This window comes from Gymnoscopelus microlampas (genome assembly GCF_963454915.1).
Source record: "Gymnoscopelus microlampas genome assembly, chromosome: 2".
Taxonomy (NCBI): domain Eukaryota; kingdom Metazoa; phylum Chordata; class Actinopteri; order Myctophiformes; family Myctophidae; genus Gymnoscopelus; species Gymnoscopelus microlampas.
Genome location: NC_139939.1, coordinates 49,805,491 through 49,830,406, shown reverse-complemented (window position 1 = coordinate 49,830,406; position 24,916 = coordinate 49,805,491). Strand labels below are relative to the sequence as shown.

Genomic DNA, 24,916 nt, shown 5'->3' with positions numbered 1-24,916 from the left:
GGAGTCAACCACCGTAAGAGAGCGAATACAAGCGCTCTGAACGTCATGAATCCACACACATTTGAACAAGCAAGGATAAAATGTGGTCATTTACCAGACAGACTCACTGGCGATCGGAGACACACAAACGTGTTAGAAGATCACAGTGCTGTTAAAAGTCATCCATTGTGCCCACTGTGGGAGAGAGGGGTGGAGGCTTTTTTTAAGATGTGTGGGGGCAGGGCAGCAACGTGGAGCAGGGGTTACTGTCCATTTACCTTTTATAGCTGCCAACCAAGTTGGTGGTGGTGAGAGAGAGAGAGAGAGAGAGAGAGAGAGAGAGAGAGAGAGAGAGAGAGAGAGAGGGAGAGGGAGAGAGAGGGGGGGTGGAAGATATGAAGAGGGAGGTATGATGGTTGTTTAGTAGTCGTCACAGTGTCCCCCCTAGTGAGTGTACCCCCTCAGACTGTGTGCCCCCTAGACAGTGTGCCCCCCTTAGACAATGTACCCCCCTTAGACTTTGTGCCCCCTCCCCCCCACACACACACACACACACACACACCCACACACACACACTCTGAGGCAACACATGTTGTTGAGGGAGCTAGAAGGCATGAGCTTTGCTGTCGCTTTTGTTATTTGCACAATGCTTCAGCTCTGAAGGTGTGTGCACTATTGTGTGTGGTGAAAGTGAATGGGACTGTGGAAAGGATTAAAAGGGAACAAACAGCATGAGGGTATGTTTTTTTTCTTAATCCCTTTTTGTACGAATCCAAATGTTTTACCAAGGAGAGATTAAAAGCAGGACAGGAAATTAGTTCTCGTTTCATCTCTAGCTGTGCAGTTTAAAAGAATGTTTGTACTCGCATAGTCGTCATTTTTCACCAAATATGTTGAACACATCAGAATGCCAGAAAGACTGGCAGAGAATGATATACTACTACTACTACTATTTATAATAATAATAATGATGGTTTTGCATTGCAATTTGGTATGAAAGTTACAAAATGTTGCAAACTAATGAGGCTACAATCATATCATATAGAACTAATCTATAATGAAGAGAAGACTTGCACACCTGGCTACATAAACCACCCTGGCATCCCTTTTTTCAACATGTCATTATAGGCAAAATCTTTGCTTCCAAAATTATTTTGAAAATAGCAGATCTACAAACTCTTGTGTGTCTCAATGTGACGTGTTTGTCTATTTTCAGGGAAATTAAGTAATTCATGTGTAATACTTCAGGAAACAAAATGTATGTGTGTGTGTGTGTGTGTGTGTGTGTGTGTGTGTGTGTGTGTGTGTGTGTGTGTGTGTGTGTGTGTGTGTGTGTGTGTGCGTGTGCGTGCCTGCCTGGCCTGCCTGTGCGCCTGTGCGCCCGCCTGCCTGCCTGCTTGCCTGCGTGTGTGTGTGCATGCGTGTGTGCGTGTGTGCGTGCGTGCGTGCGTGCGTGCGTGCGTGTGTGTGTGTGTGTATGTGTGTACGTATGTGTGTGGTGTTGTGTGCACGTGTGCATGCGTGCGTGCGTGCGTGTGAGTTTGTGCCTGGCCTTACGTGTGTTTATCTGTGGTGTGCACAAACAAGTGAGAAGGTGATTCAGCTTTCTTTCTTCTCTGTGCACTCATGATTGTGTTTGTATGTAAGCTTCAGTGTGTGTGGAAGCGAGAGAGTCAGAGAGAGAGAGAGAAAGACAGAGAGAGTGAGTGAGAGAGAGAGAGAGACATAGACAGAGTGAGAGCTCTACCCTGGCATTTCTTCGCTGTGCCTTTCAGCTTCTCTCTCACTGTAGAAGGAGGCGTGTCCATGAGCCAGTATAAAGTCCAAGGAGAGCCACTCGTGTAGAGCCATTCTTAGGAGTGAGTCCATTGCATTGCACACCAGCAAAAGAGGAAACTGCTGCTATTACTGCAAAAGACTGTTGTTTGATGACCTGCTTGCATCTGAACACTGGCACAACAAGCTTCTTCTGTTTCAAAGGAAGGGGTCAGGTTCCCGGGATCTGGATGATTTGAACTTGAAGAGAGGCGACTCACCTGAATGCACTAGTGGATATCCTTACTGCAAGTGTTCTTTGTAACATATTGAAAACTAGTTAAAAAACACTATTTTTTGCCAGCCAAGCAGAACAGGAGTAGGCTTGCATCTCTGCCTCTGTGAAATTGAATCTGAGGAACGGACAGCCAATACAGCAGAGGCATTGTATCCCTGCATTTGAAACACTAACCAGCTGGCAAGATCAAAGACCCTTACGGACAAAGCCTTCCACCGAATCCCCCCCCTTATTCTACAAAAAAAGACAAAAAAAAGACAAAAACCTGACACAATAGACGTGCATAAAAAAAACGAGGGAGCACATCATCGGGCATACATTCGTGTGCAGGTGTAGGGGGCTGCCATGGTGCGTGAAGGTGGCATGGCAGCAGCACAGTTCTGCCTGGGCCTGTGGGCTTTCGGCGCCCTGTCTCTGGTGACGCTGTGCCTGACAGAAGAGGCTATCCGTTGCCCCATGTGCTCTGACGAGCGGCTGGCCAACTGCCGTCTGCCGGATGGCTGTCTGGAGACGGTGCGCGAGCCAGGGTGTGGATGCTGCCCTACCTGCGCCCTGCCTAAGGGGTCACACTGTGGCGTCTACTCCCCTCGCTGTGGCACAGGGCTCCGCTGTTACCCGCCACGTGGGGTAGAGAGGCCCTTACACTCACTGATGCACGGCCAGGGGGTGTGCACCGACGAAAGGGAGGTGGAGGAGAACTCAGGTGAGAAATGCATCTGGTGGTGTTACTGGTGGTTGTTTGTGTGTGTGGGGACTCGGGAGGGGGGGGGGGGTATAGGGAAAAGTCTGTGCTTTGAATAGGATGGGGTGCGATGATACTGCCATATCATGGGTCACTTCACAGTGCTGAAATGACCACTTGAACTATAAAATACCCAAATCATTTAGAATGGTGTCGTTGCATGCGAGGGCAGTGAGCAAGATACAGTACACCTTGACATCTCCAACAGTGATGATCTACAGTATGATCAAACATTATTTTGAACATTGGGATATTAGAGTAATGGTAGCGGTGTGGATCATGTAGAGGCAGCTAGTCACTGTTGATGTGGTTTCTCCATCACCGGGCGTGTGTCTCCATCTCTCTCTCTCTCTCTCTCTCTCTCTCTCTCTCTCTTTTGGGCCTGTGGCTGAGCAGAGCAGAATGTTCTCTCTTTCTGCTCCCCTGGGTCTTACCTGAGCCAGGCTGGGTCAGGGTGGGGGTGCTGCTTGTTTACCCTAATCTCGGCTAAGCCCTGAACAGGAGCACACATACGCCAGCTCCTCGCTGCTCCCGTGAGAGCACATACAGTACAGTTCCACTGCTGTCTCACGGCCACTTGCTGTGAATTGGCCCCCGCTGTTCACACATAGCCGATCTCCAGAGAGGAGCACAGAGGACCCGCGGTGATGGCTGCATGGGCACACATTCACTCACGATTCTGCATCGTGTAAAGAGAACGTGTAGTATGTGCTCGCATGTGTCTATGCACTGTGCGTCTGCATGTCGATCTGTGGTCCTGCACACAGGCACATGTGGAGAGCATGCCCGCAGACATACGGACATCCGCGGTGTGGTGCGGAGAAGAGTGCAATGTTGGGCAGTGTGTGTGTAATGAGAGTAGGTAATAAAAGCTGCCTGTCTGCTGCATGAAATGACTCTGTAATGGAGTGTGGCCAGTCTGGGGCTATTAGAGCTCTCTGCAATCAGTAATCCACTTCCACGGATGTCTCTAGTCCTCTTCCTCCACCTACGTTCCACTCTCTTACTCCTTCTCCTCCTCCTCCTCCTGTTTGCTGCAGATGTTTAACTCCTTTTCTACAAGTGATGTCTTTATCATGCTCTTGTTGGCAGACACCTGACTCCTGTTGTATGCCCCCCCCCCCCCCTCCTTAGTAGTATACTTCCTTCAGCTACACGTCTGTTTCCACTTTAACCCTGGAAAGCGCCTAATGCTGCATATCTTATCGTACCTTCTTCTTTCCTGTGCCTGCTTGAGGATGTTGTCTTGTCCCCATGTTACTGATGGAACGCTCTCTCCCATTTTTCTCCCTCGTCTCTACAAAGACTAGCGCGGGTTGTCACGGCGGGTGAATTGTCCTTTTTGGGATCAGTGCAGTTGTCTGAATCTAATTTCCATTATGGCATGCGAGTTTCGGGGAGGTGGTCGTTAAAAGCGTGCTGCGAACAATGCATTTCTCTCATTTGTTCCAGATCGCCTGCTAATTGGCCCAGAGCTGCTTTTTTTCAAAGCCTTGCTTCCCAGAGGGTTATCACTGGTGGCAACAGGCTATCTGTTACTGCCAGAACAGAAAACTTTTGAACTTAACCAAACATTAAACTCCCAGCAATTCTCTATTGCTGCATCTGTTTCCCCCGGCCCTCTCTGAGCCCCCCCCCCCCAACCCTCCCTCCCCACCTCTCTCCCCTCTCAAGCCTTCAAGCACATCGCCCACCGTGTCCAGCTCTTCTACAAAGATGAGCTCATCGGCACTCTAGCTGCCAGAGCCGAAATGAGAGCCTTCTGCTCCCTGTGCGGGGCCAACATAGGTTAGGCCGGCACATAGCGTGACTAAACGGAATCAGAAAGAAGAGGAAAGCTGTTTAGAGCATGATAAAAAGGAGGGCAGTCTCAGCTTGGCCCGGCTCCGTCCAACCACACTGCTTAATCTTTGAGAATGTTTTTCCTAAACATTGTTTACCGAATGGCTTTGATGTTCTGTAGTCCGATCTGCCGAGACAGAACTGGGTTATCTGTTCCATTCTCTCCGGGGTGGGGCAGCGACACACGGAACATTTTGGAAAGTTTAGAAGTTTTTGTTTTCAGTCTTCTGGAATCTGTGTGCCAAGTTCTGTTTTAATCCCCACTCCTTCTCACCCCTGGAGTTTGTCATAACAAAGCAGGGAGGCTCTGCTCAATAAATCTCAATGTACATCAATACTCCTCGGCAGTGTCTCAGAACCTCCTGTATAAGAATGCTCAATGTAAACCCTGGCATCGGAGAGAGGCTGAGGACAGTAACTCTACACTGCAAAATCCTTGGTGTTGATTTTACTCTGACTATGAAAAATGTTACGCTCTCAGAATTCAACTAACACTGAGGATTTTGCTGTGTAGTCACAAGTACCAGGAGAAGTCCTTTGTGGTGCATTCGCCGCACTTATGCATTATTAAACCAGGGGGTGCATCACTTGAATACACGTCCCGCACTGCTCCACTCCTAGCAACAGTGAACATGCCAGATAAAAATAGATGAGGGTTTTTTAGAAAAGAAATAGGATTCATAAAAAAGGAACACCCTGTGATAGAAAAAGATGCTGACAGGCCATTGAAGTGAATTTAGGTGTGCTGGCAAATACTTGCAGGACAGTGTCATACTGTTTGTATTAAGTCTTGTTTGATAATTGTATCAGGTTTCAAGCACAATTTCTTAGTATTAATGCAAAGGCTATTTAAAACAAGAATATGCATGTTATAGGATCCCATTATTTCCCTTGGTTTAAAACTGTGTAGCCTGAATACTGTTCTCAAACATTTATCAGGACTAAGGTTGTTCTAAAATTCAATTTCCATAGCAACGGCAACCACTATTCTGCATCTCACATCCAAGACCAAGGCACTTCCTCAGTGCTTCTTGATATACAATTCTTAGAAACCCTCTCTATCTTAATACTTAGAATAAATCATTATGCATGTGCTGGCATCCGTTCCAACATTCCAGCCAAGTCTCCCCTGGTGTCATATTCAAATGCCTCCAGCTAACTGTGAAATGGGTATTATTTACAAACAGATACAGATGTCAGATATGAAACAACCCAATGCCTACAGGCGCCAATGAATGAACGAAGCTGTCAAGTATTTTGCTAGTTGAACCTCAACCTAATTCGACCCAGTTTGACTTATTGTCCTTTTACAGCCAATGTGATAACCTCAATTCTTCACTGTCCATGTTTTTGCATGGAAACGCCCCAATTTGGGCTCATTAAGGATGTATGCACTGTAGGAGTACCTTCTGGTGCCAAAGGAGAATTCTATCAAATCCCCCTCAGCAGATGTCCCCTGATGTTGTATATTTGCTTGCTATGGGTTATGTTGCACATTCATACAGCTGGGACTTCTATGCAGGAGTAAATATGATTAGCTAATTGCCCTTCTCCACGGGAGAGCAGCCCCCTTCTGTTGTTTGAGCTGTGGAGGAAGAGATACACAAACAATCTAATGTGGTCTTGGCCATGAAATATACCCAATCTGGAGAGGATGGTGAAATCACAATCCCAAAGTGCTCTGATTTCATAGGCCTATGTCATGTGAACACATTAAAGCAGCCTTGCTCAAACCTGCCAGGAACATTGAATCTACATCAATACTGACAACATCTGGCCCGTGTCCATTAATGTTCATTCATACCTTTTGTAAACGCAAAACAAGATTTTGTTTATTACAACAATTCAGCAGTGATTTGCTGTCACACATTCGCTGGAGAACAAATACATTTCCATCAGAACAGTCCTCAATCACTGTAAATTAATCCACTGGCAGGATAAGATTCACAAAACCCTGATTCAATACCCTAAAGCATGATAAATAATTTCATAATAATCTTAATTATACAGCCCAACAGTTTGACCTAATTAAACTCTATTGTAGGACAAGATTCTCTGTATTCATGGCTAGCCATCACATGTATAGGCCATCAACAAGTGATAAATACTCAGCATTACTGCAATTCAATCTGCTATTATTTATTAAAAGATCTGTGAGCAAATATAGCTATTAACTAAGCAACCAAGTTAAGGATACAGTTGTGTACATTTTTTTAATGTGAAACCACAAGCTGGATGTCTGACATTAATTAATTTCTACCTAGAAATGCCACACCTGCACCACATGCGGTGAGGCCCCCTCTCACTAAACACACAGAGAAAACTGAGTGGCTGACTGTTGGCAGCCAGCCAATCAGCTCGTTAGTCACAGGTGTTGGGTATCTTGCTGCTTCAGGCATCACCCCATGGCCCCTCCCCCACACTGACCCATGTATAAGCATGGGGCAAAACCTAGACCTTAATCTGTGGCCTTGACCTTTGCTCAATAAAAAAAAATGTCAGTAGTGCAGGTCCCACTCCTGACGGTATAACTGGAAGAGTTGGCACCATTCCCCCCCAGAAGACTGGCCACCTCAGGTACCAAATGGAACCTTAAGGGACCATTTGGATGTTCAGACTTTATATCTAAAATATTATGGTGCACTAAGGAGATATCTATAAGCTCACAACGTGTCACAACGCGACCGCCATACTACAGAGTATAGGCTACACCGGGTGCATTTCGCCTTTCCGACATGTCGCCTTTCCGACATGTCGCCTTTCCGACGTTAACGTTACGAACCCTATACCTAACCCTAACCCTAACCCTAACCGCACGCGGACGCAACTAGTCGGAGTGGCGAGATGTCGGAATGGAAGGAACCCCCCGGCTACACCTAGCTTTACACTTGATCATTTTAGAGACAGCACACGTTGTAAATACTTTTTTTCACATACAGTACTATTTATTATTTCACATTTTGACGAAAAAACATTCAGCAAACATTGCAACATTCAACATTCAGTAACATTGAGCCCACTCTTCTGGTATCCGTCCTGATATACCCGCAAAAGTTTGATCCAAATCAGATTAAAACAGAGAGTTATCGCTGTGACAGACATACATTCAGACTGGGGCCATTACAACACACCCACTCCACTGACCGTGGGTGTAATTAGACAAAGGCATTTGTTTTTGTTTTTTTGGGGTTATTCTGTAGAAATGGAACTCTGCCTGACAAATCTGAAGGCATGACAAGGCACATTGCAGTTAGATAATTTTATTTTCGTGTCCTGCACACAAAGTGCCCAACCCTCATGGGTTTATAAGACGCTTACAGCATGTTTACAGTATATTCACATAATACATTCAATTACATATCAGAATTATACAGAGTGTTCTGTCTTCTCTCCCAAGCTTGACAAATAAAAATAAAATCTGCCACAACAAAAGCTCTTTTAACAAGGAGTTGGCAGTAATGTTCTTCTTGATTTTGAACACACAGTTAAACATTTCAGTATGAATTCTTAGATTACTCCTCTGGAGTAAACTGTTCATCTATCTCGTTAAAATCAACACCAACAGGAAGCATTGCAGCAGCAGCATACTGACGGGATCCTTTATTTATGATTTGTCCCACACTTTCTCAGAGAAACTAGATCAGTTTTTGATCTCTGTTAATGAGATACAGTACATGAGTTATAAAACTGTAGAGATACAGTAAATCTCAGATACAGGATAATTCAATAATTCAAAACAATTCAAAATCAACTTCTCAAGATGACACAACTCTAAAGCAGGGCTCTACAATGCAACACATTTGGTGACATATGTTGGGGGGAAAAAGTGATCAAAAAGTTTTCACAGATATACCCCTACTTAAAGGTAGGGTTAAATGCTTTTATTTGGTTAAAATAAGTGTTAAATAGCTCTATATTCTGATGTACTCATTGCTATAGATAGTGTTTGTTCAGTAACAGGAGCCCCCCCCCCGCACCCCCCCCCCGTCCGTCCGTCCGTCGTCGTCGTCCATCCGTCCGTCCGTCTCTCCAGCTCTATATTAAACTGAAAATGCATATTCAGGTCAGGATACTCATTCTAGCCAATCAGGATAGAGAAGTCAGACAGGATTCAGGATACAAACAAATGAAATTGGAAGTGATGACATAAAGACATGAGCAGACACAATTGGAAGCTAATAAATGGGTAGCGGACTCTCTTGGCTGAAATGTTGTCACCCACCTGAAAATATATGTTCTGTTTATTAAAGAGCTGGAGAGACGGGGAGACCCCTGTGACTGAACAAAACACTCTACACATAACAGCAATGATTACATTCAGAATATAGTGCTTTAACCTTTTAACAAAATCTCTTTGTTTTAACGATTTAAAATTCATTCTTGTGCTGCGAATGAACTATTTGTTACCACCACGCTCTGACTCCTCTGATGCGTTGTCCTCTTAAAACAAACGTTTGCCAAGTGAAGGATCGCACTCAGAGTGACAAGATCATGAGTTTTTATTTCTCAATCCAGCCTTTGTCAGTGTGTGGAATTGGAAGTATCTACCTCCTTTTAAGAAGGAGGTGACAATGTTCAGGTGACAATCATCCTTACTGATCACTTCAACGTGAAGATGACCCCACACCTGGAAGATGTCTACAGGTAATGTAGGCTAGGCATACTACTTGACTCACTTCTCATCATGTATGAGCATATAAACAGTAGACATGTCATTCATTAACATTGACAGTAAATCTACACAAATACATAATCCAACAACCACAGTTGTAGCCGGGGACATCAGGCGTAAATGATGCTCATAAATCAGCTTCGACTATTGGTTGATAAGGCATCTGAATTATCATCATCAATATATCGAATTACACTTTGGGACAGTTTTCCTAATTATGTTAATTATGTTTTTAAATGGTCACTTTTCAAATTATTTTTAAAACTGTTTTCTTGTGTTGCGCACATAAATGATTCACTTTTGTGCTCACATGTGCTCCTTGAAAGAGAAGTCGCTGCAGAGCCTGTAGAGTAACAATGTTATAATTGTTCTCATGGGCTTTTTTTTATTGCTCAAACTCAAACTTGGACGGTTGTTTGGCAACAGCACTGGTGGTTCTAAGAATTCTCCAGCCTTGAGCATGAAACACTGTTGTCCAGCACTCAGACAGCATCTCTTGTTGACTGACAGGAACAGTTTGAGGCAGTAACACTAATTGGATTGAGTCATCATAAACTGGGAAACAAGACTATGAGACTAAAACCCCTGCTAGCAGCCGCTAGAGGGTGTGCTGCTCCTTACACCCGTTGTAGTGGCTGATGGCAAACCCCAATAAATTGATCAGCCGGCAGGCTAAGCCTGGGAGATAGAAACCTATGTGACGCGCAAACTAAAAGGACTTACGTCCAAATGAAAGCTCAAGTTTAAAATGCTTTTCTTCAATTTCACAATAAATATTACAAAAGTTCCAATAACATACATCTGTGCAAAGAAATAAATTAAACAATGAGCATTTCCCCAAAATGCGGTCAACTGAATTTATCCCTCCCAGCTCATCCTACCCCCACTGTCAAACCAGCTTCAGGTGAGCAGGTGAGTACCATTACTTGTAGCCTCGATCTCCAGGCTTTTATTGTTTAGTTTTGATAAAAAAAGAAAAGCCTGGAGGAACGCGTCGGTGTACCCGGTATGGGAAGTGTTTCGTTTCCCCAACCAACCAGAGTGCAGTGGGCGTCGCTCGTAATGTTGTGTTAACGGGGCGGGGGTTGACGGACAGATCGGTGAACCAATGGGATCAGGCGCAATCTCTCCGCGCCTCTATACACCCACCCCTCTATACCCAAAAACAGGAGCGCTGGTGCAGCCTACATTACTTGTAACCGCTGGAGGCCACACCCACAGAGACACTCCCACCAAAGTGCCAATGCGGTGGCTACATCTATCGCATGTCAATAATCCAATCCAGTGCACACACATACAAATATAAAACCCCATTTGGCTCCTACACCCGTTATGTGCTTTCTGAACATAGAACAATTCCCTCAAAAATCACGCAAAGACTGTTGATATGTGTATATTATCTTGTTGAACAAAACAAAATAGCTTTAGTCATTGTTTATGTCATTGTAGTATTTTTCTTAATTTATCCAAAAATTCCATGGGAAATCTGCACTGGGAAAAAAATCCATGGGAAATCTGCACTGGGAACCCATATCAGTGATATCTTCCCGATTGGTCTACAAAAAGATCCCTGTAGCACTGTTTTATATTATGGGATGTCTTAACTCTTGTGTGCAAAGTTGACATTTTGTCTTGAATTTGGCACTATACAGGTAAGGTCATGGTCATGGAGCCATTTAAGTGGTCAGGGCTCTTCCTCCAAGAAGCATGAATGCATTCGGCAAAATTTCCGGCAATTATAGTGTGCAAGTGGATATTTTGAGGTCATCCCTATGTTCCCTCAGCACCTATGAATGTATTTCCATCCACATTTGAAAGCTCACATCTAAATCTTGGTGTTGGTGATACAATACTTATTGTTGCCAGTTTCTTTCTCAACTTACTTCTGGCAGTCAGCCAGCAAGTGGACTGGATGAATCGCATGCAAAACTGTCCTAAAAAGTAGCGTTGCCTGTTATAATGAGACTAGCCCGAACCAATCAAATGAACTACAGCAGGGGTCTTAAAAGTGTGAGCCAATGGGCCTATGACATCACTAGGCTGTGTTTGCATGTGTATTTAAATGGACTACATGCCAAATAAACGCTACAAGACAAGTTATGAATGTAACTACAATGCATAAAGCTTCAGCATTAAGTCAATATCAGTCTAAAAATATTAATTATCATACACATGAATACATTTTCCTCTCTTCCGCATGAACAGACAATGTGCCACTTTCAACTGATAATTAGAGTAAAACTTTGTTATGCTGCAAAACGTTGTACCACTGCCAAGTTTAAGAGCACATGAATAGAAGCCCAATGTAAGGATTGCGCCTCATTTCACTTATTGTATGCTGAATTTAGGTAAACTAATATAGATCATATGAAATGTAACAACATTTGTTGCGTGGATCTGTGGGCATAGCCACAGTGGGGTCAGCTTAGGTCCTACGTTCCCTCAGCATATCAGTGCCACTTCCAGACCTTCTGTGTCATGGTATGCAAAAGGCTGTTCCCGATGTTACTATAATGACAGCCTTTTTTGCATACCATTTCACAAAAGGAACATAGACCTGCGGTCCATGTCAACTCTCTAGCTTTTGCATGCTCACCATGTTGATGCCAAAGAAATGCAGCCCTGCGGACCATGTTGACTCACAAAACATTTTGGCTTTGAAAACAAGGCAGGCGCGCCAACAGAAGCCTTAAGCTCCGGGAGGAGCAGCCGAGCAAGGCCTTAGCTGAGCGGTTGATGGACGCACTGTGGACTCTGCAGTGCCGTATGAGTTGCATATCAATATGGTGGCAATCAGTTATAATCTATTTAGAAATTGCACATGGTTAGTTTCCACATGGAGGCGACATGGTCTGCATTACGTTGTTAACAACATGGTACGTGAAAGGATACCCTCAGCGTTAGAATGGCGAGGTACCTGCCCAAGTAGCGAAGTGACGCCTAAAGCATGAGGGAACATATAGGGAACACAGAGCTGGGGGACGGGGGACAGCAAAATTAAATGTATTTTTTGGCCTAGAACAGCAGTGAGAACGGCCGCTAACAAACCTATCACTGTCCCAATATGAAGGACCGCCCTAAAGACTTTGAAGGACAGTCAGTCCAGAGTCTCCTTGTAGCTCTGAGGAGTAACAAACTAGGCTTTTGTTATGTTATGGGATTGAATAATGACCATTGCTGCATGTCATTCCTTCTGTCTCCCCTGTGTGTACCATTACTCACTATTCAATACAGTCCATTTCCCACTGAATAATTTAAGGCTTGTCTACTTGGACCACACTTTTTGGTTGATGCAGGCTGCTCATTTAGACAGATTATTATAAAAGTATAGTGAGTGAATTTATGTTTTTCTGGGACTTTCACTTTAATATTTCACTTTAAAAAAGAAAATGTGGTCATTTTATCGTCTACTCGGGCTTTTGTGAACACCCCGGACGGTTTTGAAGTTGCTTGATTCAGTATTTAGATATTTGATATTCATTTTATCAGACACGCCCCCTTCCTATACAAACCCATTGTAACTCCATTTTAACCATGGTCCTTGGTTCTGGTCCTTGGTTCTGGTGACTGATATTGCCCTTCTAATACGTGAGGAGACCGTGTTTTTTAAATTGCTTTTTTCATTTATTTTTAATATTTTTTTTGGAAAATGAAAAAAATGTAATACAATAAAAAAAAGTAATAAAATAAATGTAAAAAGTAATCGAAAAAACACAGCCCCCTCACGTATTAGGAGGGCAGGATGAGTTACCAGAACCAATGACAGGTGTTTTTGATGAATCTAACATGTTAAAAATGGAGTTTGAAGTTATAATGGGTTTGTATAGGAAGGGGGCGTGTCTGATAAAATGAATATCAAATATCTAAATACTGAATCAAGCAACTTTTTTTTTGGAACATAATTTGTTAAAATACCAAATAATTACAGTTTGTTCTTCCTAACTCTGAGAGCATTTTCTAGGTTATTTCTTATTTTGTTTTGTTTTGTTTTTCAACCGTAGCTTTGGCTGTCCACCTGTGACAGCAGCACAGTGTCTTATCAGCTAAAAAGCCTGACTGGTGTTTTACGCTGAAAGCTGTTGATCCAGTCTTGGTGAAACCACATAGAGAAATGGTGGCTTCCTCCCTGGAGAACAGCAGTGGTAGCAAACAGGACATGGCACCCCTGACCCACTTCTAAATCACTTAGGCTCGTGTAAAATGGCACTCTGAAAGAGCGTGGAATCGGAAAACCGCAAAATGGCAAAAGAGGGGAAAGAACAGCTTGGGACTGCGGAAACAGCTGAAACCCTGCTGGGTCTTGTGGGAGAAAGTGCTGATGAGCAAGGCTAATGGCAACAAGACTAAAAATACAAACAGACAAGAAACACTTCCCCTTGGCCAAACCAAGTAACAACCTTGTCAATGAAGTTCAGTGAGACTCCCTCACCTTCCAATGTGTAGCACAGAGCAGCACATCTAGTATTGTAACACACGAACATGGGACGACTATTAATTCACAGTAAAACAGGTCAAGGACCCGCTTGAGTGAATATCAAGGAAGATACTGGACTACCTTTAGTGTGCTATTGCCAATAGCAGCAAGGCCTGGCAGTCACCTGAGACATGAGCCAGGTCTCAGATCTGTTGCAGAGATCTGAGAAAAAGAACAGCTTGAGAACGCTAAAGCCATTGTGGTTTTAATCACTGTGAATGGTTTGGTTTAGATTGGAATGCCAATCCGTGAAATGCCATAGGTCACTGACAAATCGTAAAAACATATAATATGGGGTTACCAACTGTTAAAGGCCAAAGTTGAAATGCAGGGAGAGACCTATGATACGTACACACGCGCAGACACCCATTCAAACACATACACACAAAAACACATGTGCATGCATGCACGAGTGTGTGCGCGCACACACACACACACACACACACACACACACACACACACACACACACACACACACACACACACACACACACACACACACACACACACACACACACACACACACACACACACACACACACACACACACACACACACACACACACACACACACACACACAGTCCCTTGTCTTGCTCATCTTGCGACCTTGTCCACCACACTCACAGGTACGTCTCCAGTCATGCCCACTGGCGACAGTGCAGAATTCCCTGAAACAGGCTCCATCTGGCTCAGAGAGAGGTTCTTGTGGAAGGGATGGGGGAGAGCAGGGGTGGGTGGGTGGGTGGGTATGTGTGTGTGTGGGGGGGTGGGGTGGGGGGGGGGTTTCCTCAGGAAGCAGCTGGCTGCCTGCAGGGGCACAGAACTGCAGGATTATAGGGATGCAAAGGTGAATGTGGCACAAAACCACAATGGATCGAGGGTGGCAGGGCAGCAGGGGCGGGGCTGCGTTTTCAAATGCACCAGCCCTTGTAGGATAGATGTGGTGCAGTAGTTGAAAAGGGCCTGGGCAAGAGCCGAGGTACAGTTTACCCCCCAGAGTGAGAATGCTACTCTGTATGTCCTTGAGGTTAACCTGGCCTCGTTTTTAGCCTACATTCCACCACTGTATGTTCAGCTGTATGACAGTGGCTATGCAGAAGGACAGTGGGAGTAGCCCAGTAGCTCTCTCGCCCCATATATCTGATGTCAAGTCATCACCGATATCAAATCAAAAAGCCATTCATGACTTTGCTTAATGGCCTAAAATGGTCGTGTTGGGCTCGTTTTGATTTGCTTGGCACGTGTTGCTTGCCACTGTATGTGTAAGGGCCACTCTCAGTGGTGGAAAAAGTACTCAAATGTTTTACTTAAGTAAAAGTATCAATACTGCAGTGTAGAAGTACTCTGTTACAAGTAAAAGTCCTGAATTAAAAATGTACTTGAGTTAAAGTACAAAAGTATTGGCATCAAAATGTACTTAAAGTACCAAAAGTAAAAGTACTAAATATTTGAAAATAGCAGATCTACAAGCTTACAACGCGTCGCGATGCGACGCGTTGTGAGCTTGTAGATCGGCTATTTTCAAATAGCCTATGTATAAAATAGGGTTAAAGTGGTTAATGTGTGTTTCATTATATCATCATTTATATCTGAAAAGTAACTAGTAACTAAAGTTTTCAAATAATTGTACTGGAGTAAAAGTACAATATTTGCCTCTGAGATGTTGTGGAGTAGAAGTAAAAGTATTGAAAATTGGAAATACTCAAGGGTAAAGTACAAATACCTCAAAATTGTACTTAAGTACAGTACTTAAGTAAATGTACTTAGTTACTTTCCACCACTGGCCACTCTGCTATATCACGCTGCATTACAGTTGAAAATACACACACATATAAATTGTGGTTCTTCCAGCAGTTTCTTCTGTGGTTCTTTAGGAAGGTTGAGGTACTATATAGCACTGCTGCCATACAAAGAACCTGTTCAGCCCCTGTATGGTTATTTAGAGCAGTGGTTTTCAAATTGGGGTCAGAAGACCCCCAGGCCAGGGGCCCTCAAGGGGGTTCCAGGGGGTCCCCAGCAAAATGTGTTAATATAGCATAAAAATCTTTTTAACCACTTTAACCGTATATATAGTACATTGGCTATTTTCAAAATATCTTGATCAAATGTAGAATCCTTTTGAAACATCTTAACAACACAAATCTTGTATGGGGGTCACTGGCACAAAGTATTTTCAGATGGGGGTCCTCGGCCAAATACATGTTCATTTGGGGGTCCTTGACATGAAAAGGTTTGAGAACCACTACTTCAGAGCGAGTTTCTCTTCAGCTTGGTTTAGGTACCGCAAATGGTTCTATATAGAACCATGTGACAAAGGTGAACCTTTAACCACAAACCCATAGCATCATTCTGGAGCTAATCTCTCAAGACAGATCCAGAAAAGTTTCCTTTTTTTTGGCAAACGTGGTAAAAAATAGCAGATATACAAGTTTATATAACGTATCCCAACACGACACGCAACACTATTTAGTGTAGAGCGTGTGTGTGCATGTGTGTGTATATGCGTGGGGGCTGGGGGGGAAGGAGGGTTACAAAATTCTTCGATTTTTTTAAACAAAAACATTTCTTAAATAACTGTTCAAGCTCACAACCCTCTTATATCTTATAGATCAGCTATTTTTGCTTTTTGCCATACCACAAAGTATATAGGGCTTAAAGGAGTAGTTCACCCAAAAAATGACAAATTTTCTATCAATTACACACCCCATGAAGCATTGAATTCATGGAGATTGTTTTGTTTTTGTCGCATTCCTAAGCCAATAATTTGATTACCGGCGGAAAGATACAATATATCCTGTAGGAAACTCAAAGGAGTCTCTTTGAGTCTCCTACCGGAAATACACCCGGGCATCAAATTATTGGCTCAGGTATGTGTCAAAAATATATTCTCTATGAATTCAAGGCTTCCTGGGTGTGTAATTGATAGAAAATAAGTCATTTTTGGGTGAACTACTCCTTTAGGATGTTAAGATAGGTGCTGCAATAGCACCAAAAGAGATTCCCCTTTGATTACCAGCCAAAGAACCACTTTTAGTGCTATATATTTACCGCCATTTGTGTTTAAAGTTATGTACTTCATGCTGACTTTTGTCTTTACCTGGAAGCAATGGACAGGCAGGACGAGATCATCCCCGAGCACCCAAACAACAGCAACATCCGGTGCAGTCCCCAGGACAAACGCTGCATACAGAAAACCCTGGCCCGCATAGGTCCCAAGACCAATCAGAGGAACAACAGGGAAGACCCAAAGGCTGCGCTGGTGAGAAAAATGCCCTTTGACCTCTTACCAGTTTAAAACCAAATAAAAACCTTCAGAGACTCTCCCTTCAAGCACAACCCTCTAGTAAATGTTTGATAACAGGTTATAAACTATGCATATTTTAGCAGCAATATCATGAATTAAAATGCAAAAACTAAAGTCAGTAAACTCTCAGATAAGTGTTATTTATAAGTAAGATGCAGAGCAGGTAAAATGCAGTCTGTCGGTGACACAAGATTGTCTGCAAACACTTCCTTCATCCAGGCAATCAGATGTTAAAATGTGCTAATTAAAGTTATAATGTGTTAAATTAACTATATAGGAAATATTACATATTATAAATATCAAAGTGCAATGAAGGAAATGTGGGGGGAATAATAGTAGGCTAACTCACTGAAGTTTCCTCACAGGTATCTATAGCCTACCTAATTTTGATATGATTTTAATCTATTATTTCCGGCATAGGCTCCATGTCGTGCCGAGCTTCAGAGAGCACTGGACAGGCTGGCATCGAACACACGCACACATGAGGATCTATATTCAATCCCAATACCCAACTGTGACAAGAATGGAGATTTCCATGCCAAGCAGGTTTGTGGTTTCATTAAAGGTAGCACTGGTAATTTCTCAGGGTTTTGCTTCTAGTACTTAATCTGTTAACCTCTGTCTGATTGTTAGCCCATACGGATATGCTTATCTTCCAACCCCTGTCACCTGCAAACTGCGCAATCATTCTATAAGTCAAAACACAATGTGCAGCTGATTCTAGTGCGAGAGTTCTGACTTGTGCCAAGACCTAATGTCTTAAGGCACATAAAAAGTGATTTAGTTTGAAAACTAAAGAGCTGAACTGAATGCGTGTAAAGTGGTTCCTTTTCAACTGTTGAACAATAATCACTTCATTGCAGTGATGGTTGCTATTAGCTTTTGGATGCGATTACCTTTTTTTGTTATACTGCTTTTGTAGGATTGGGCAATGGTGTAGATAAGAATAAGAGAATTGGAGCACATAAAAGCTCAGATAAGGCTGTGTGCTGTTCTGTTAGCCATGTGTGCAATCAAAGGAGCAGACATAGAGTCAGTGATAAAAAGTGAACCCTGTTAATGGCACCAGTCCTCCAGAGTCTGGGTTAAAAGTACCCCAGTCTGCTCTTGATAGCACGTTGTTGTGAAGTAGTCTTAAATCCCATCTGTTTACTGTTTAACTATAATTACTTTATGGTAAAACTCTGGTGGCATCGTTTGTAACCCCTGCACACAAGGGGCAATCAAGAATCATTTTATGGCACAACAGAAATGTCAGAAGAGAAGTTCTTAGGTTGTACAGACGTTTTCTTTTTCTACCTTACCCAGACTTTTTTAAGACATATCCTGAGGTGGAATACAAATATTAGCACACACAGTGAATATGACAGATTTCGTATAAATAAAGGGTGGCATCTAATGGCTCCGATGGTGAACAAAGGAACATAGGAACCTGCCACGATATGAGACGGTCAAGTCAATCTTTGACCTGTTAATAATTGTACAATCAGTTTAACGACTTCCCATAAAATCGAATAGCTGTTATTATCACTTCCATGTCATAACCTTCTTTGAAACCAGTGTGTGCCCTGTACCATTTGTCAACAGTGCCACCCAGCGCGCGATGGGCAACGGGGAAAGTGCTGGTGCGTAGACCAGAAGACGGGTATGAGACTACCAGGACCACTAGAGCTGCGAGGGGATCTGGACTGCCACCAGTTAATGACTGCTACCCTAAGGGAGTGAGGAGGAGTAGGGGTGGGGTGGGCTGTATCGGGGTTAGTGTGTCTGTGTGTGTGTGTGTGCGAGTGTGCGTGCGTGCGTGCGTGCGTGCGTGCGTGCGTGCGTGCGTGCGTGCGTGCGTGCGTGCGTGCGTGCGTGCGTGCGTGCGTGCGTGCGTGCGTGCGTGTGTGTGTTTTTGGGGAGGAGGGGGTGCGGGCAGGACCAGCCAAATTCTACTGGTGCTGATTATTATAACTATGTGTGGAAAGGACTTAATCCTAAAGCTTCACTTCACCTGAGGCCAACGGTACTTGAGATTTCTAAACAAAAAAGGAAACCGTAGAGTTGTGTACTTTTGCTATTGTTTGTTTCCCTGTGTGTGTATGTGATCTGTATGGGTCTGTTGCGCACTCGTGCATTGTTTTTAATACCGTATGTGAACATAGACAGATACTTTTTAGACAGATGCGCTTTAAGTAACAGGTGGTGGGACAAAAGAATCCTTTGATGAGAGTTTTAAACGTGATCTTGGTTTACTCTAGTCTAATTTGTTTCAGTAGTATCTTTGAAACAAACAAAGAAGAAACGATTCAATCCAATGAGATCACTGGCATCAGTTGTGGTTGAAATAGTATTTGCAAATAATTCGTTTTTAACCTGCTTGGAGCAGCAGAAGGATACAAGTGTACCAGGACAATTCATATCATGTCACATCACGTAGCATGCTACTTGATTGAGATCAAAGATGTTATTCAGAGAAAAGTATAACAATGTAATAAATTAACTTTCAAATAACCTACAGTATCTTAGCTAACTATGCAAAGTGGCCAAAGTTCCCAGCCTCGCCATCTGTCACCTAAGTAGGCCAAAACAACCCATCAAAAGTATTTGCAAATACTCTTTGACCTGGTCTGGTCCTGAACATGGTTCAGTGAAGCAGCAGCAAAAAGATGGGATGAGAGCATTAGATCAAAATGAAAAAGTAAATAAATGTGGTAGAGGGAGGAAGCAACAATTCCCTGCTTTGAATTACAAATTGATGATAAGCTGCAGCTTTTTCACAACATTTAGAAAACCAAGAGTGAAAAGAGATTGCTTTGAAAAAGGGAAACTGTACCTCTGAGAGGTCTGAAAGCCCAGAATAGATGTGCTTCATCACCCTCCACCCCCTACCCCCCCTCTACATCCCCTCTCTTTGCCTATGAGCTCTCTTTAGCTTATTGGTCCAGAGGGACTGGCAGCATAGCAGGGCTAAGAACTCTGTATACTGCTGATAGGATAATCTTGTTTCTCCAGCTGGTGCTAAGACGCCAGTGCTATTCTCATGTTTGTATGAATATGCTTCAACATGCAGGATTACTCTCCAACAGACTGCTTGGCAGTATTTGTGCAGTTTGGTGGTGCTATATACTTATTGTGCCAAAAACAAAATGAAGAAAATGGCTTCTGCACTTTTGAGCTTTGTTTTAGATGGGAACTGAAGATTGACATTTTCAGAAGGTGGCGGTGTTAAGCAAAAGGATGACCTAAATACGTGTGTCCAACAAAACAAAAAGTAGCCACATCACATAATCTTTTGCAGTGTCACCGTAGTTAACTGCCCAGCTGTTTTACCGACTAGTGTAATAAAAATGCACATGCATAGTCATGTGTGGAAAAAAACATAAATACACGCAAGCAGAGATTAACAAGTTTGAATGATAAAGCTCCTGGCTTGCTACCTAATATTAAACGTAGTTTGGAGGACTTGAATTCCTCACTTCTGAATCACAATGGAAAACCAAGCTGCCAGGTTTTTATATCATCCATTGAGTAGCAAATCATTGATTATATTATTTTTAAGCTCTTTAGCTCCTCGTCTAACATTTTACATTCTCTAAGCAAGACTGTTAATATTCTTACAGCAATTTGATTGTATAACATGGTGCACTGACATGTGAATGCAGTTCAGATTGGATTCATCTTCAAAAATGGATGGCCTGGAATCCTCCTTTGGTACATTTTGGTTGCTAACCGACTCCAGCCAGGACTAATCACTTGAACCCTAGTGTGAGTGTCCCTATTCTGGGGTGAACATTAGACGAAAACAGCAGATCTACAAGCTCACAACATGTCGCAACGCGTCCTGGGAAGTGTATTAAAACACACACGATGCATTGTGAGCTTGTAGATCGGCTATTTGATGCAAAGAAATTTGGTGTAGCGGGAAAAAGCAGGGGGCCTAGTATAGACCACTGGGGGACTCCTGTCAATAAAGTAAGTGGTCAATATAGTCGGGATGGTTATTATTGGTGTCGTGGATCACTATAATGAGAACCTACTGTAAGTTGGCGTTCATTAAAGGAGGAGGGCAAAAGGACCTGGGAAGAATCATTTCTAGACATGATCCATAGTTAAAGTCCTCAGTGTTCTTTTAACTCTCAGAGTGTACAAATTTAACCAAATGGACCCTTAAAGGTCCACTTGATTCCAATTGAACACACTAGGATAGTAGAGGATTCTACTATGTAGGCTAGTAAGACTTTGAATTGACAAACAATGTTTGTGTGGATTGTGTTTTAGTAGATTTATATGCCTTGGAGATTAAAAGAGAGAGAGAGAGAGAGAGAGAGCGCATGATCAAGACAGAGGCTCACAACATTTATTGTTATATCATATTGATTCCATCCCATGGCCACAAACATTTAACATTTGTGTTGTATCTCTCCATATTCTGATTGTACTTTGAATAAGATGACCTTTTAAAAACCCAGCATCCCTATTCTGGGATGTACATTCAGCGAACATAGCAGATCTACAAGCTCAAAGCTCTTTTGAGCTTGTAGATCGGCTATTTTCGACGAGGATATTTAAGGTAGAGCAAAAACGGGGACTAGCATTAGGCCTAGAATAGAGGCCTTGGGAATCCGGTCAACTAACCACAGGGTTTAAGTGGTTAAGGGTTGTTCTTCCAATTGTAGACAGTAGCCTAATAACATGTAGCCTACTGTAGTGGCTCTTGAACCGGTAGTATCATACCCATGACGCATTGTGTGAAAGCCATAGCCGAGTGATGCTGATGGACCTACAGTACGTATACATAACATTGAAATCGTTGAGTTTAGGCATTATGTCACACATGCCTTAGTTTAGGTATTAGGTTAATTTGGGTTTGGTGTGTTTTTTTTCTAAGAGTCTTGGAAGATTGCTAATGAGATTACTTGACCTCAAACTCCTGGATGTTGTGCCAATTGAAATTGGGTAAGAGTACCTGTTCAGGAGCCACACCCTTTAATGAACATTTAATATGTCTTTAAGATAACAGGATTTGTCAAACTTTTGTGTAGACTCTTTTAACATGGCAGTATTTGGGCAGCTGTACTTGGCAGGGCACACCTTTTCAAGTTCAGAGCACAATGACCTTAAATGGAACGTGGGAAAATAAGACAACCTGCTGCGCTCAACAATGTGTTACTTGGAGACATGCTAGATAAAAATGTATAATGAAACAGAAAAATAGATCTTCTTCGCAAAGCAAGTTTTACAGGTAATAAGAGAAGAATGTGCAATTTATTTTCATTGCCACATTTTTGAAAGGATAAATTTGATTTTTAATAGTTTTCATAAACCCAGGGGGGTTGACAGTTTTCAATCCAAGAAGAAGGAGACACTGGAGCAGCTCAGAGTCATGACTCTGAGGAAGATGAAGTTCTCATCGAAACGTCAGTCACTCCTATCCTAGCACCTTTACTAATCATTTATAAAAGAGGCTCAAATGTCCGAGCTACTCCATTGTCTCCTTCTTCTCCACTGTTCTGTCCCGCTCCTGTGACGCACTCACCCTGCCTTGATTTGGCTGAGGCGCGGTGGTACTCCTCTACTTTTCAATTCAAGTCAGAAGCAACCAACATTTTTACAATTTAACCTGACAGCATAGCTAAACTAGTTCTACGGTAATCATGGACATATACTTTCTGTGCTGTATCTACATGTATGTTTCACTTTAGCAAAAACCTTAAAGATGTCTAAGTAGGGAAAAAATAAGGAATAAGGTCTGGTAATGAAAGAGGAAGCTACAATATTTATTCGTCATGTAAATAAATTCCACATTTGAGCAAAGAGATTTATATTCTATTAACATTACTTTAAACGGTGCTTAATCATATTAAGTGATGCTGACACTAAACAATTTACCGATTAATACATTTTGTATTCTGTTTGGGCTAGTTGCCCAAACATGAATGGAATTGCTTTCCACAGTCATATTCCATGATATACATCCACTACTACCCTATATATCACCTACTTATATGAGGCATTTAATCAAAGCATTCAAGCCAAGGGTCCACCTTACCAATGTTGGAAATACTGCTGTCACCAAACGAACAATTTTTTGATCAATGTAACTAACAATTTAACCAAAGGTTATTCACCAAAATCTTAAGAGAGATGCAAGAAATTAAACAAATTGGAGAGAGTCTACTGAATTACTGCTGCAGCTTTATAGTGGCAAGAACCAAATGTCTTTACAAAAATTCCAAAGAAACTAAACATAGGATTAAGTATTTGGATGCACTGATGCTCATTTAAATGTTATGGTGGCTTATGTGTTACAGATGTCAAATTTACCTGACCCCACCTGAGGTCTTGCATTTAATTAACTGATCGTGTTACAATCAATAACACTTTCTTGGTAAAGTAGTAGGGTTAACCTTCAGAAGGGATGGTAAATGGTTTGGGCTTTCCTATTGGATCCAGAGCCTTCAGGTGTTCTAGTTACATAAACTGTGTATATTTATGCTACTTGTACGTTACTTGATTTCTGACTTTGCTGTGCTGTACTGTAATTGCATTTTATGAGAGATAAACTATTCCTGTTTGCCTTGGACATTATCTGTTAATTTTAATGTTAGAAGACGGAGTAACTTTTGCATGTGTAACAATGGCGTGGGATTTAAAATGGTTAAGATCTTGTACACCTGAACCGGACAAAACAATGATATTCAAACATTGAAGTGACCACTGAACAAGTTGAGTTTCAACTAATGGAATGATTTAGTTACTTTGTAAATGTTTACTTGATTAAAAAAAATGTACACACTGTAATAAATTAATTTAAAACACATCAGAAAATAGAGTCTTGTTTTATGTTGCAGATTCCTCTCCCTGCTTGTTAGTAGTATAGTTTTAGCACTGCTAGAAATAATCATTTGTACCCAAATTATTACTTGCAAAATTACCTCAATACAGCAACCAAAAACATGTATGCCAGCAATAGACTTTAGACTTTATTACTTACTTATAGACTTTAGAGTATTACATGATACGGGGCATTTAAAACTAAGTATTCAAACTGGTAAAGAGTGTACATGTTATTACAGCATGTTATGAAATTATAATATGAATAAACTTTGATCCATATGAGAACTTACGTTAAACGTAATCAACCTCCTTCAAACAACTTCCTTATCAATACAAGTTGGACAACTATATGATTCTACTGGACAGTGCCTAGACCCCCCCCCCCCCCAATCACACAGATTTGTTGTGTACTTCTAGGCACTTAGTATCTGATTTGGGTAGTATCTGGAAGGCTACTTCAGATATTTTAAAGAACCATATCTCCTCGATCAAATAGCACAAGTTTATTTTACAAGAGCCCTTTATCAAGCTCTATTTAAGTCAAATTGATATTAAAATGTTCTACTCTAAAGTAAAACATTAAGCCTTCATGAAACCAATTAAAGGGATATTTCACTTTCAAAAAATGTTTGGGTCATTTTATAATCTACTCAGGCTTTTGGGAGCACCCCGGACAGTTTTTAAGTTGCTCAATTCAGTATTTAAATATTTGATAATCATTTTATCAGACACACCCCCTTCCTATACAAACCTATTGTAACTTCAAACTCCATTTTAACCATGTTAGATTCATCGGAAACACCTGTCCTTGGTTCTCTGGTGACTGATATTGTCCTTCTAATGCGTGAGGGGGCCATGTTTTTTAATTACTTTTAAAATGTATTTTTAATACTTTTTTGGGAAAATTAAAAAAATAAAATACAATAAAAAAATAAAATAAAATAAATGAAAAGAAATATCGAAAAAACATGCCCCCCTCACATATTAGGAGGACAGTATAAGTCACCAGAACCAAGGACAGGTGTTT

At 42.1% G+C, this 24,916-nt stretch overlaps 1 protein-coding gene across 1 annotated transcript; it reads left to right on the top strand.

Moving 5' to 3' along the window:
- The first annotated feature begins 1,809 nt into the window (after positions 1 to 1,809).
- On the top strand, positions 1,810 to 23,860 carry LOC311053346 (insulin-like growth factor-binding protein 4). Its single transcript, XM_084068821.1, has 4 exons — positions 1,810 to 2,735; positions 16,868 to 17,022; positions 17,488 to 17,613; positions 18,655 to 23,860. The coding sequence occupies exons 1-4, from the start codon at positions 2,378 to 2,380 to the stop codon at positions 18,790 to 18,792; spliced, it is 777 nt and encodes a 258-aa protein (XP_083924947.1). The 5' UTR covers positions 1,810 to 2,377; the 3' UTR covers positions 18,793 to 23,860.
- Positions 23,861 to 24,916: the final 1,056 nt, after the last annotated feature.

Excerpts from the sequence above, each read along its gene's own strand:
- LOC311053346 (XM_084068821.1), top strand. The coding sequence starts at position 2,378 with ATGGTGCGTGAAGGTGGCATGGCAGCAGCACAGTTCTGCCTGGGCCTG. Across the intron at positions 2,736-16,867 it reads GGAGGTGGAGGAGAACTCAG|CAATGGACAGGCAGGACGAG; the intron begins GTGAGAAATGCA and ends TTTACCTGGAAG. Across the intron at positions 17,023-17,487 it reads AAGACCCAAAGGCTGCGCTG|GCTCCATGTCGTGCCGAGCT; the intron begins GTGAGAAAAATG and ends TTTCCGGCATAG.